The sequence below is a fragment of the Bombina bombina genome, chromosome 1 (genome assembly GCF_027579735.1).
Source record: "Bombina bombina isolate aBomBom1 chromosome 1, aBomBom1.pri, whole genome shotgun sequence".
Lineage (NCBI taxonomy): Eukaryota > Metazoa > Chordata > Amphibia > Anura > Bombinatoridae > Bombina > Bombina bombina.
The window spans coordinates 985,151,092-985,164,065 of NC_069499.1; the positions used below are offsets into that span (position 1 = coordinate 985,151,092).

General features: G+C 36.2%; 1 protein-coding gene across 1 annotated transcript in view; it reads left to right on the forward strand.

Annotated features, from left to right (window-relative positions):
* COL20A1 (collagen type XX alpha 1 chain) overlaps positions 1 to 12,974 on the forward strand; it is a 478,350-nt gene that overhangs the window by 137,409 nt on the left and 327,967 nt on the right. Inside the window, exons 13-15 of the mRNA XM_053708962.1 lie at positions 9,452 to 9,594; positions 10,290 to 10,413; positions 10,722 to 10,867. Coding sequence (XP_053564937.1) covers positions 9,452 to 9,594; positions 10,290 to 10,413; positions 10,722 to 10,867 — 413 coding nt within the window. The remainder of the gene's footprint in view (positions 1 to 9,451; positions 9,595 to 10,289; positions 10,414 to 10,721; positions 10,868 to 12,974) is intronic.

A 12,974-nucleotide genomic window follows, 5' to 3' on the forward strand; every position in this document is an offset into this window, starting at 1 on the left:
TCTGTCCAATGAGATTTAACGAAAAATTGAAAGTTTTCATGTACAAGTGTCATTGTACCTGTCTGTACAACTTTTCAATTTCTCAAATAAAGTATGAAACTTAAAAAAAAAATACATTACAAAGTACAGTTACACTCATAATAACACTATCTGATAAAATTATTTAAAAAACATTGCACAAATAAGTTATAGGGGCTCAAAGATATGAGGTCTCAGGTGTTATAAAAAAAGACAAAGGGCTTTAACATTGAGATACATACATATACATGTCTAAATATGTGTTTGTATGTGTGTGTATATATATATTTTTATATATATATATATATATATATATATATATATATATATTTATATGTGTGTACATATGTATTTATATATGTATTTACAGACATATATACACATATAAATACATACATGTGTATACATATTTATATATATATATATATATATATTTATATATATATATATATATATATATATATATATATATATATATACTGTGTGTGTAAATATATATACTGTATATATATATATATATATATACTGTGTGTGTAAATATATATATATATATATATATGTATGTGTGTGTGTGTGTGTTCATTGGAGCCCTTTACAGTTAAGTATATGAAAACATCAAAAAGCATATTTATGCAATATTATTTATTTAATAAAGTGTTATGCTTTATATTTACTCAAAATATTTCACATTTCAATGTTTGGCACGTAGCAGAATATGATAGATATTCATATATATATACCTATATATATATATATATATATATATATATATATATATATATATATATATATATATATATATATATATATATACATATATATATATATATATACATATATATATATATATATATATAGGTGGCCCTCGGTTTACGCCGGTTCAATTTGCACCGTTTCAGAATAGCAACCTTTTTTTCAGTCATGTGACTGCTATTGAAAAGCATTGGAAAGCAGTGCACTAATTAAAATAAAATTAAGGAGAAAAAAGAGGGCGCTAAAAGCTAAGTTCTCACCACACTTAGTCAAATAACAAGGAATGCGAATAAAAATTGAAAATGATTACCTTTACTCACAGTAAATACAATTACAACATTACACATAAAAATTGAATAATAAGATAGAAGGGACGTCTCCCTTATAAAATTGGATTACCACCTTAAAAAATGTTAAAAATGTGGAAAGAGGAATATTTAACGTTAAACTGCTTGAGCGTTTAAAAGATGCAGCAGAATTGTTACAATGTTAATATCGTTGTTGAGTCAGATCTTCACAGTATTTGTAACATAGTTTCTTGTGTTAACTGATCGAAAAAAGTGTTACAGTTCAGCAAATAATGTCAGCGTGGAGTTGGTATAATAGGATTTTTCATCAGAGTTAAGCGATCATGTTAAACACCTTATTATCAGGTTATACTCACACTCTTCCAGATGACTCTAATAACGGCTTGATAGTTTACACTTTAGGAGATTATCAGAAATGAACAGTATCTCCAAAGTGTTAGTAACTTTTCTTGCTTGCTTGAGTCGGCTGAACCAGGTCAGCGTGATTGGAAACTGCTTTCTTTGCTCCAAAATTCCTATGTTTGGATCGGCTGAACCCGGTCAGCGTGATTGGAGACAGCTTGTTTTTTCAGCTTGTTTTTTCAGACCTCTAGGTGTCCAATATTTCAGGATTCCAGGAGGATAATGACAGTCCACAGACCCGCACTTAGCGTGAATCACGCGCGGGCTCCAGAGTAAAACTAGGTACCTAGATTTAAAATAGAATAAAGTCTTTGTTGGGAACAACACAAGTAAGTCTACGCGTTTCACCTGATAGGGCTTTTTCAAGAAACGCGTAGACTTACTTGTGTTGTTCCCAACAAAGACTTTATTCTATTTTAAATCTAGGTACCTAGTTTTACTCTGGAGCCCGCGCGTGATTCACGCTAAGTGCGGGTCTGTGGACTGTCATTATCCTCCTGGAATCCTGAAATATTGGACACCTAGAGGTCTGAAAAAACAAGCTGTCTCCAATCACGCTGACCGGGTTCAGCCGATCCAAACATAGGAATTTTGGAGCAAAGAAAGCAGTTTCCAATCACGCTGACCTGGTTCAGCCGACTCAAGCAAGCAAGAAAAGTTACTAACACTTTGGAGATACTGTTCATTTCTGATAATCTCCTAAAGTGTAAACTATCAAGCCGTTATTAGAGTCATCTGGAAGAGTGTGAGTATAACCTGATAATAAGGTGTTTAACATGATCGCTTAACTCTGATGAAAAATCCTATTATACCAACTCCACGCTGACATTATTTGCTGAACTGTAACACTTTTTTCGATCAGTTAACACAAGAAACTATGTTACAAATACTGTGAAGATCTGACTCAACAACGATATTAACATTGTAACAATTCTGCTGCATCTTTTAAACGCTCAAGCAGTTTAACGTTAAATATTCCTCTTTCCACATTTTTAACATTTTTTAAGGTGGTAATCCAATTTTATAAGGGAGACGTCCCTTCTATCTTATTATTCAATTTTTATGTGTAATGTTGTAATTGTATTTACTGTGAGTAAAGGTAATCATTTTCAATTTTTATTCGCATTCCTTGTTATTTGACTAAGTGTGGTGAGAACTTAGCTTTTAGCGCCCTCTTTTTTCTCCTTAATTTTGTTTTATTCGTGACAGTCCTGGGGTGACTGTTTTAGAGTGGCCTTGTTCTCTTTTAGCTATTAGCGCTATACTCCTGTGTTCCTCTGTTCTCACTAATTAAAATAGCCAGTAGGTGGAGCTGTCCGCTTGTGTTGCAGCAAAGTTATGCAGGCTTAGCAGACTGAAATTGATCTGTGTACACAGAGCAGACCAGACCTATCAAGCAACAAGATCTAGCAGCCACTTACCTTTTATCTTCCTGTCCAGCTGCTTGAAGTGAGGGTGCCTAACTGCCTATTAATCACTGCAGATTGAAATGCATAGAATAGGTGCAGACCCAATATTATCTAACTTGCTAACAATGCAGAGAACTTTTTGCAGAAAAATGCAAGTAAAAAACGTTTTTGTTCATTAAACTTAGTTTGATGATGATACAGTCTGTTGTGTAATTATTTTATTAAGTGCTGTTTAGCAAATGTTTTTGTTCATTAACCCCTTAACGACCAACGACGTATGGGGTACGTCCTGCAAAAAAATGCAGTTCAACGACCAAGGACGTACCCCGTACGTTGTTGGTCTTTGAAAGCAGTGGAAGCGATCCTGATCACTTCCAACTGCTTTCATGTTATAGCAGTGATGCCTCGATATTGAGGCATCCTGCTATAACACTTTTTAGCCGTCCGATGCAGAGAGAGCCACCCTGTGGCCCTCTCTGCATTGGCCATCGATGGCCATGTTCGTTGGTGGTTGGGAGCTGATCCAGGGAGGCAGGTGGGCGGCCATCGGTGGGGAAGGGGGGCGGGATCGAGTGCGCACGTGCATGGGAACTGGTGCACGCGGGCGGGTGGGAACCCTACACTATGGAACAAATGTAAGTGTGTAAGTTGGTACTCGTTGGGAGAGAGGGTGGGAACATTACTAATTTTTGCGATCTGGCAGAGGGTGGGGGGTTGAGGGGGGGGCAGCTACACTGCAGAAAATAATGTTTTTAAAATAAAAATGTAGAAAAAAACATATTTGATTTCAAATTGGGTACTGGTAGACAGCTGCCAGTACCCAATATGGCGCACAATAAGGCCGAGAGGGGGGGTTAAAGAGCTGTTTGGGGGGGATCAGTGAAGTTGGGGGCTAAGGGGGGATCCTACAGAGCAGAATTATTATTTTAAAAAAAAATCCCCCCAAAAACTCTTATTTTAGTACTGGCAGACTTACTGCCAGTACTTAAGATGGCGGGGACACTTGTGGGGTGGGGGAGGGAAGAGAGCTGTTTGGGAGGGATCAGGGAGTGTGATGTGTCATGTGGGAGGTTGATACCTACACTAAAGCTAATTAACCCTGCAAGCTCCCTACAAGCTCCCTAATTAACCCCTTCACTGCTGGGCATAAAACATGTGTGGTATGCAGCGGCATTTAGCGGCCATCTAAATACTAAAAAGCAACGCCAAAGCCATATATGTCTGCTATTTCTGAACAAAGGGGATCCAAGAGAAGCATTTACAACAATTTGTGCCATAATTGCACAATCTGTTTATAAATAATTTCAGTGAGAAACCTAAAGTTTGTTAAAAAATCTGTAAAAAAGTGAACGTTTTTTTTTTATTTGATCACATTTAGCGGTGAAATGGTGGCATGAAATATACAAAAATGGGCCTAGATCAATACTTTGGGTTGTCTACTACATTACACTAAAGCTAAAATTAACCCTACAAGCTCCCTACAAGCTCCCTAATTAACCCCTTCAATGCTGGGCATTATACACGTGTGGTGCGCAGCGGCATTTAGCTGCCTTCTAATTACCAAGAAGCAAAGCCAAAGCCATATATGTCTGCTATTTCTAAACAAAGGGGATCCCAGGGAAGCTTTTACAACCATTTATGCCATAATTGCACAAGCTGTTTGTAAATAATTTCAGTGAGAAACCTAAAATTGTGAAAAATGTAACGTTTTATTTTTATTTGTTCGCATTTGGCGGTGAAATGGTGGCATGAAATATACCAAAATGGGCCTAGATCAATACTTTGGGATGTCTTCTAAAAAAAATATATACATGTCAAGGGATATTCAGGGATTACAGGAAGATATCAGTGTCCCAATGTAACTAGCGCTAATTTTGAAAAAACGTGGTTTGGAAATAGCAAAGTGCTGCTTGTATTTATTTCCCTATAACTTGCAAAAAAAGCAAAGAACATGTAAACATTGGGTATTTCTAAACTCAGGACAAAATTTAGAAACTATTTAGCATTGGTGTTTTTGGTGGTTGTAGATGTGTAACAGATTTTACGGTTCAAGTTAGAAAAAGTGTTTTTTTATCCATTTTTCCTCATATTTTATAATTTTTTTTATAGTAAAATATAAGATATGATGAAAATAATGGTACCTTAGAAAGTCAATTTAATGGCGAGAAAAACGGTATATAATATGTGTGGGTACAGTAAATGAGTAAGAGGAAAATTACTGCTAAACATAAACACAGCAAAAATGTAAAAATAGCCTTGGTCCCAAACGGACAGAAAATGGAAAAGTGCTGTGGTCCTTAAGGGGTTAAACTTAGTTTGATGATGATACAATCTATATTATTAGGTTTATAATGCTGTTTAGCATTTAAAGTCTTCATTTCAAAGCTTTAAAAATAATGTATTAGGTGTTACTTATGACAATTTTGAGAGGGGCCTGGAACCTAACTCCCTCACTTCCCTTTGACTTACATTATAAACTGGGTTTCAATTTACAACGGTTTCATTTTACAACCATTGCTTCTGGAACCTAATCTGGAGGGCTACCTGTATATAGGTATAGATGTATATATTGTACTAAAATACCATCAGATATATGTAGAAATATGTATTTAATACTATTTATGAATAAATAGAACATACTCTTTTATTTGAAGAACATTGGAATGTGAAATAGTCATTGTATTTCATGTTGGGTTAGCGCACTTAAGAATATGTGGTCAGGTTTGCATGCTATTAGGGTGTTTCCCCTTTTTTTGCTCCATTGATTTCTCTGGGTAATATGTTAATGTGCCACGATATCCTAAATTCTGCTTATTGCGTGCATCGGGATAGCGCTCACAAACAGTTTACTTTCAACTTATAATACCAGTGCTACCCAATGTGTGCACAAAGCTTACTTCTAGCAGAGTTAGCACATGAGTGGGAATTTTAAATATCGCTCCACTTGTAATTTGGCCCAATATCTTTTACATCTCCTGAAGCACATCTGCCTTTAATTTTGGTTTTGCAGTGCAGAATACAATAACTAAAAACTACATTGCAAAACTAATTTTCAAAATGTGCCCCAATTTCCCCCAACATTTTGTGTAGTGTCTTTTATAAAAAATATAGAAAAAAACCAGCACTGAAAAGTGCCTTTACATAGCGGTCTATGGTAACTGTGTGTTCCCTGTAAATATATATGTATATGAATATATATTTATGTAGCTAAGAAAGGACTTACAGCACTAAATTAAAGGGACATACAAACCCAACATTTTCCTTTCATGATTTAGGTAGAACATACAATTTTAAACAACTTTCAAGTTTACTTCTATTATCAAATTTGCTTAATTTTGTTGGTATCAGTTGCTGAATTAGCAGCAATGCACTGCTGGGTTATAACTGAACACATGGGTGAGTCAATGGCAATCAGTATATATATATATATATATATATATATATATATATGCAGCCACCAATCAGTAGCTAGAACCTAGGTTCTTTGCTGCTCATGAGCTTACCTAGATAAACCTTTCAGCAAAGGTTAACCAGAGAAGGAAGCAAATTAAATAATAGAAGTAAATTGGAAAGTTGTTCAACATTGTATGCTCTGTCTAAATCATCAATGTCTAATTATGACTTTACTGTCCCTTTAATTATGGGTAATCATCATCACTCTGTTTTAAAAAAATCTTACAGAATGATGGTGCAGGAAAAATAGAAAAATATAAATATTAAGATAGAAGAGAAAGCTGGAAAATCTGCTCCAGCAGTCTCCCTTGTCTGTTTATCCGCACTGATAATTCCAAAAAATAACCAAAAACCCTTGATATATATTTGATGGATAGTTTATTATTAAATGTGTAAACTCATTTGTGGTTTGGATCTTTTGGTGTCCAGGGACCAGGGTTTTTAGTTATTTTTTTGAATTATCAGTGCGGATAAAGATAGACTAGGGAGACTGTTTCTGCTGGAGCAGATTTCCCAGCTTTCTTTTCTGTCTTAATATATATGTTAATATGTGTATATACACATATTAACACATAAATATATATGTATATATACATATATATATATATTTATAATCTGCGCAACTTACACCTGCGCTATTTCTAATGCCGTGTCTGACAGCATGAGAACAAGGCTCCAATTGCGTGCACTGGTATTACTAAGTTCAGCGCAAATATCGCTTTTGCGGAAGTGATATTTTGCGCACAATTTGTAATCTAGCCCTTAGTTCTTAGTAAACATAACTCACATAATCAAATCATAGTGTGTATATATAAATATATATATATATATATATATATATGCATATATTTAAATCTTAAATGTATATACTGTACCTATCTTACACCATTTTGCACTAATGATATTATAAATGTTTATATTCTAAAGGTATTATTTGAGGTTCTGAGTTTTCTCTTTGCTTTTCTGGTGTCAATGGATCTGTCTTCCAAAATAAATTGTTTTGATTTAGCAATCTGCTTAATGTCACTACTTAACTGGGTAAGTATTTTCACTAGCTAATTGCCTTAGTATCCTTAGAAATGCTGTTCTATAAATATGCAGAGGTGGTTCTCTCACTTGTCCTGACAAATTCATACTGGTTGTGCTGAAACGCGTTGGTGTTAAAGTAGATTTGGCTTCTTATTGCAGCTTTCAGCTTAACTTACTTTTACTTTTACAGAGCTGGAACATTGCAATAAATGAGCAGTAACAGCACATCTTCCAGGAACTGATGTTTCTTATGTTTTGCTGATAATTGGTAAAATACTTGAAACTTTTTTAACAAATCTGGTGTTCATGTGGCATTTCCCTTGCCAGTAACCATAAGGCTGTTTAGCCTACCTCCCCTCTGGACAATTTTTCCTTTTTGCTGGAAGTAACCTAGTTAAGGGTTGCTGTTGTGAGATTCACCACAACTGTAGGATATCTTGACGGGGATCCCTTGGTACAGCCAGCTGGTTTGCTGTTTAAATACCAGCCTGCCCCTACAGGCACAAGAGAGTGCCTTCACGTTTGTGAGTATCCTGTATCTCATCTTGCTTGGATTTTGTCAGTTTTGATTGATCTACACATGTGGCGCCTCTGTTTCTGTTTTCCTTGCAGTTATACTTTAGCTACTGACAGCTCCATGTAGGGAAAAAAACAACAATAGACAATCAGCTTCATCAGTGCTGATGTCAGATTTTGCTTTACTTTGATCTCAGGAGATTTCACTGAAAACTTTTGAGGTTTCATAGTAAATTTCTGAGGAACTAAATTTAGCCACCAATCAGCAAGCGCTACCCAGGTGTTGAACCAAATATGGGCCGCTCCTAAGTTTTACATTCCTGCTTTTCAAATAAAGATAGCAAGAAAACGAAGAAAAATTGATAACAGGAGTAAATTAGAAAGTTGCTTAAAATTGCACGCTCTATCTGAATCATTAAAGAACAAATTTGAGTTTAGTATCCCTTTAATTCATTACCCTGTTTTGCAGCACATTATTATTGTTCTGCATAACATTTCTATGACAATGCAGCACTTTCACATCACTCTGCACCATCGCCCTGTTTTACAACATGTTCTCACTTCTCTGCCAAATAATTGTATTGCTCTCCAGCACTTTCAAATTTGTAACCCATTTAAACCAGCTCAATTTAGGGCCAGATTACAAGTGGGGCACTAATTAACGCTCCCGCTTAAGCATTTATTGCGCTAGAATTAAGATTTTTGCGCTCCTTGGGTTGCGCTCATATTATGAGTTTAAAGTAAACTGTTTTTACTCTTGCAGTAACCCGACTAGCGCAAAAGTCCTAAGTTACGTGCGCGTTCACGTATTCCCCCAGAGAAATCAATAGAGAAAAAAAACCCTCTCGCACACGATCGCATATTCTCATTTGTGCTAATCCCACATGAAAATATGCACATAGCAGAATATGTTCTTATTATTCCGAAATAAATATTTCTACATATATCAGATGGAATTTTGGTACAATATATATTTATACACATACATATATATATATATATATATATATATATATATATATATATATATATATATAGTATGTGTACAGTATGTGTATATATATATATATATATATATATATATATATATATACATTTTTAAAGATGTATATGTATGTATTTCAATGTTAAAGCCCTTTGCCTGCTATTTTTTCTAATACCTGAGACCTCATATCTTTGAGCCCTTATGACTTTTTTGTGGATTATTTTTTGCAATAATTTTTATTAGAATGTGTTATTATGAGTGTAGCTGTACTTTGTAATGTATTCTTGATGTGTTTTGTGACACTTTTTAGTTTTGCAAAACCGTTAACCAGAGCTCTGAATTCATGGTAATGAATCTAGCGTAAATCGTGATTGCTCTCACTCGATCATGTTTGCTTTCAACTCGTAATATGATCAGTAAGCCAGATGAGCGCAAATCCTCATGAAATACCCCTTATCGCTGGGGTGCAAACGTTTGCGCTCCACTTATAATCTAGCCCTTAGTTTCCCTCATAACTTAGCACTGAGGTATGCACTGTTAGCTTGATTATACTTTAATTTCTCTCTTTGTGCCCTTAGTGCCTCTTTCTGCTCCTCGGTCCCTCTCTGTGGATCATGTGACAGATTCCTCGATGGAGCTGCAGTGGCAGCCAGCAGAGGGAGTCTCTCAGTATCTGGTGGTCTACTCTGCAGTGTCAGACATGAAGGATGATGTTAAAGAGGTAAATTAGTCTGCTATGTCACTATAAGGTAAAATGGAAGTTGCATTGCTTGTTAGCTGGAACCATTATGGCAGGAGATGTTCTGTAACCAGTAGTCAGAGATAGGCCCTAGTCAAAACCAGAAGATCAGGACCAGGAACTAGCATTGGTATCCAGGGAGTGCACAGAAGAATAGTTGTGAAGCACGTAATGTTCAGGTACCAGGATATGCAGCAGAAAACAGGCATCCAACAATAAGAGCAGACAAATGGGTAATCCAGATAATAATTGCTAGTGGTCATTAGCAGTATACACAGTACAGAAAGAGGGTTTCAGCCAGAAATTTTATTCAATAAAAAAAAGCAGGGGTTATAACATGGAGGGCAGAACAGGATCATAAATGCTAACGAAAATAACCAAGCTCAGAATGAAGGTTTCTGGGACATTTTAACACTTCATATGCAGTTCTTCGCACCAATTCTGCCACAAGGTAATTGTTTTTATTTTAGAAGCATTAATAGCGCTATCCTTAGCGCAGGTCACCAAGTACAAGTACATGGGACAAATGCTCACTCTTCTTTCTATATTTCACTATCTTTAGCACACTCTTTTTCTGTTTTTTTTTTGTTACTATTTTATACTTTACATTACGTCTTACATTTCCTTCCCTTCTGTCAAGTTTATCTGTGCTTAAGGTGCCTATGTGTTCTTTGCAGATGAAGGTTGGTGACACATTCATTTTGCTATCTGGGTTGTCACCCAGTACTCTGTATAGGATTACTGTATATTCTTTGTCTGGGGATGAGACCAGTGACCCTGTATCTGTGAAGCAAGTGACAGGTAGGTCAACCATGGAAACCCACAGAGTTTGATCACTCACAATAACCTCAGAATGTATGTATAACCTCAGAATGTATGTATTCACTCATAAACTGTTTGATGAAGACAATTAGAACATAACAATATGCCTTCATAATTGTTTTTGTCCTTGTCTTGCTGTAAAATACTCCTAACCATTGGACTTATTATATTTCCTCTAGAAAGGCTGGTGTGTCTCCATAAAATAGTAAACATAGAGATAGGTGTCTATTACCTATGGTGAGAGTGCAATGACTTTGATATATTTAGTGTCCTTTAATATTTTACAGAACCTGCAAATGTCCCCCAAAACCTACAGTTTTCAGATGTTACTCACAGCAGTGTGACTGTGAAATGGGTTGTATCGTCATTTAATGGAAGCCGCGCACAGCGTGTCACCTACTTACCGCACAGGAACAGTGCCAGTGCACGAGAGGTTTGTATATAAATTGTATGCTCTTACGTCTGACTGTGCTGCAGAGCTAGGATATTTTAAGCTATAAATGTTTAACAGTTTCACAGCAAACAAAAAAAGGCTAAATCCCCTGTGAGGTGAAACAATAGCAGGTTCCCAGGGGGTTGTGTCACATCTCATCTTAGAGATGACAGTCACAAGTGACAGTGTTTATATTCTGAGCCATGGGGTGTTGGAGGTGACAGGCTGGGTGCTCCTAAATTACATATGTGAAAATATTTTACCCTGAGGGCTAGTGTTAACCTTGTAAATACTGATATCATACATATAGTTATATCACTCTGTGCGGCATTGCTGACAGATATTTTAGGCATGGTTAGTTCTTGCCCCATAGAACTTACAAGATTGTTTATGTATGCTGATACATATAGGGATACAGATAAGTTTATTCAAAGGTCACAAGGAGCTAATTTGGAAATCAATCCTGTATTCTTCCCATGCCTGCCTTTTATGTAGAAGCAATACCTATTCAACAGAGAGCCCTGGGGCAAAATATTTTTGGGGCCCAAAGGTAACTTAGTAGTAAGCAATAATAATAATATATATACTGCTCTGTATAATGGTTTTGAAGATAGATAGATAGTGCATCAATGGTAGTTCCCCCCTGGGTACAAGTTAGCATCCCCTAAACACCTGCGTCAGACCCTCAATAATACTCATTTCTCTTGTAAGGTGTATCCAGTCCACGGATCATCCATTACTTGTGGGATATTCTCCTTCCCAACAGGAAGTTTGCAAGAGGATCACCCACAGCAGAGCTGTCTATATAGCTCCTCCCCTAACTGCCACCCCCAGTCATTCTCTTGCAACTCTCGACAAGCATGGAAGCAGTAAGAGAGATGTGGTGAAATGTAGTTGTTTTTTCTTCAAATCAAGAGTTTGTTATTTTTAAATGGTACCGGAGTTGTACTATTTTAGTCCCAGGCAGAAAATAGAAGAAGAATCTGCCTGTGGTCTCTAATGATCTTAGAAGGTTGTAACTAAGATCCATTGCTGTTCTCACACATAACTGAAGAGAGAGGTAACTTCAGCTGGGGAATGGCGTGCAGGTTATCCTGCTATGAGGTATGTGCAGTAAAATTTTTTCTAGAGGAATGTAAATGCTAGAAAATGCTGTTGATACCAGATTTATTTAAGGTAAGCCTGATTACAGTGATTTAATAGCGACTTGTATCATGCTTACTATTAGAGGTAATACTCTTATTATTTTTCAAAGCCTGACATATAAAACGTTTGCTTGGTGCTTAAACGGTTTTTATAGGCTTTTTTGGTGATAAAACTTTATTGGGGCCCAGTTTTTCCACATGGCTTTCTTAAATTTCACTAGAAATAGTTTTATTAGGCCTCTCACTGTGTAGACATGAGTGGGAGGGGCCTAATTTCGCTCCTAAGTGCGCATTAACTTTTGCAGACTGAGACATCCAGCTTCCCTGAAGGAGTCCCCTGAATGCTATAGGACCTCTCTGAAGGGTTTTTAGGCTTTCCAAAGTCATTTGTATGGCAAGGTAGGACCACAGCAGAGCTGTGGCAGTTTGTTGTGACTGATAAAAAACGTCTATTTGTTTTTTTTTATCCGTTTTTTGAACTAAGGGGTTAATCATCCATTTGCAAGTGGGTGCAATACTCTGTTAGCTTATTATACACACTGTAAAAATTTCGTTTGATTTACTGCTTTTTTTCACTGTTTTTCAAATTCTGACCTTTTTTATTTTTCTTAAAGGCACAGTACCGTTTTTATATTTTGCTTGTTAACTTGCTTTAAAGTGTTTTCCAAGCTTGCTGGTCTCATTGCTAGTCTGTTTAAACATGTCTGACATAGAGGAAACTCCTTGTTCATTATGTTTAGAAGCCATGGTGGAACCCCCTCTTAGAATGTGTACTAATTGTACTGATTTCACTTTAAGTAATAAAGACCATATTCTGTCTTTAAAAAATTTATCACCAGAGGAATATGACGAGGGGGAAGTTATGCCGACTAACTCACCCCACGTGTCAGAACCTTTGAATCCCGCTCAAGGGACTCACGCTCAAGAGGCGCCAAGTACTAGCGCGCCATGGCTTTTACTTT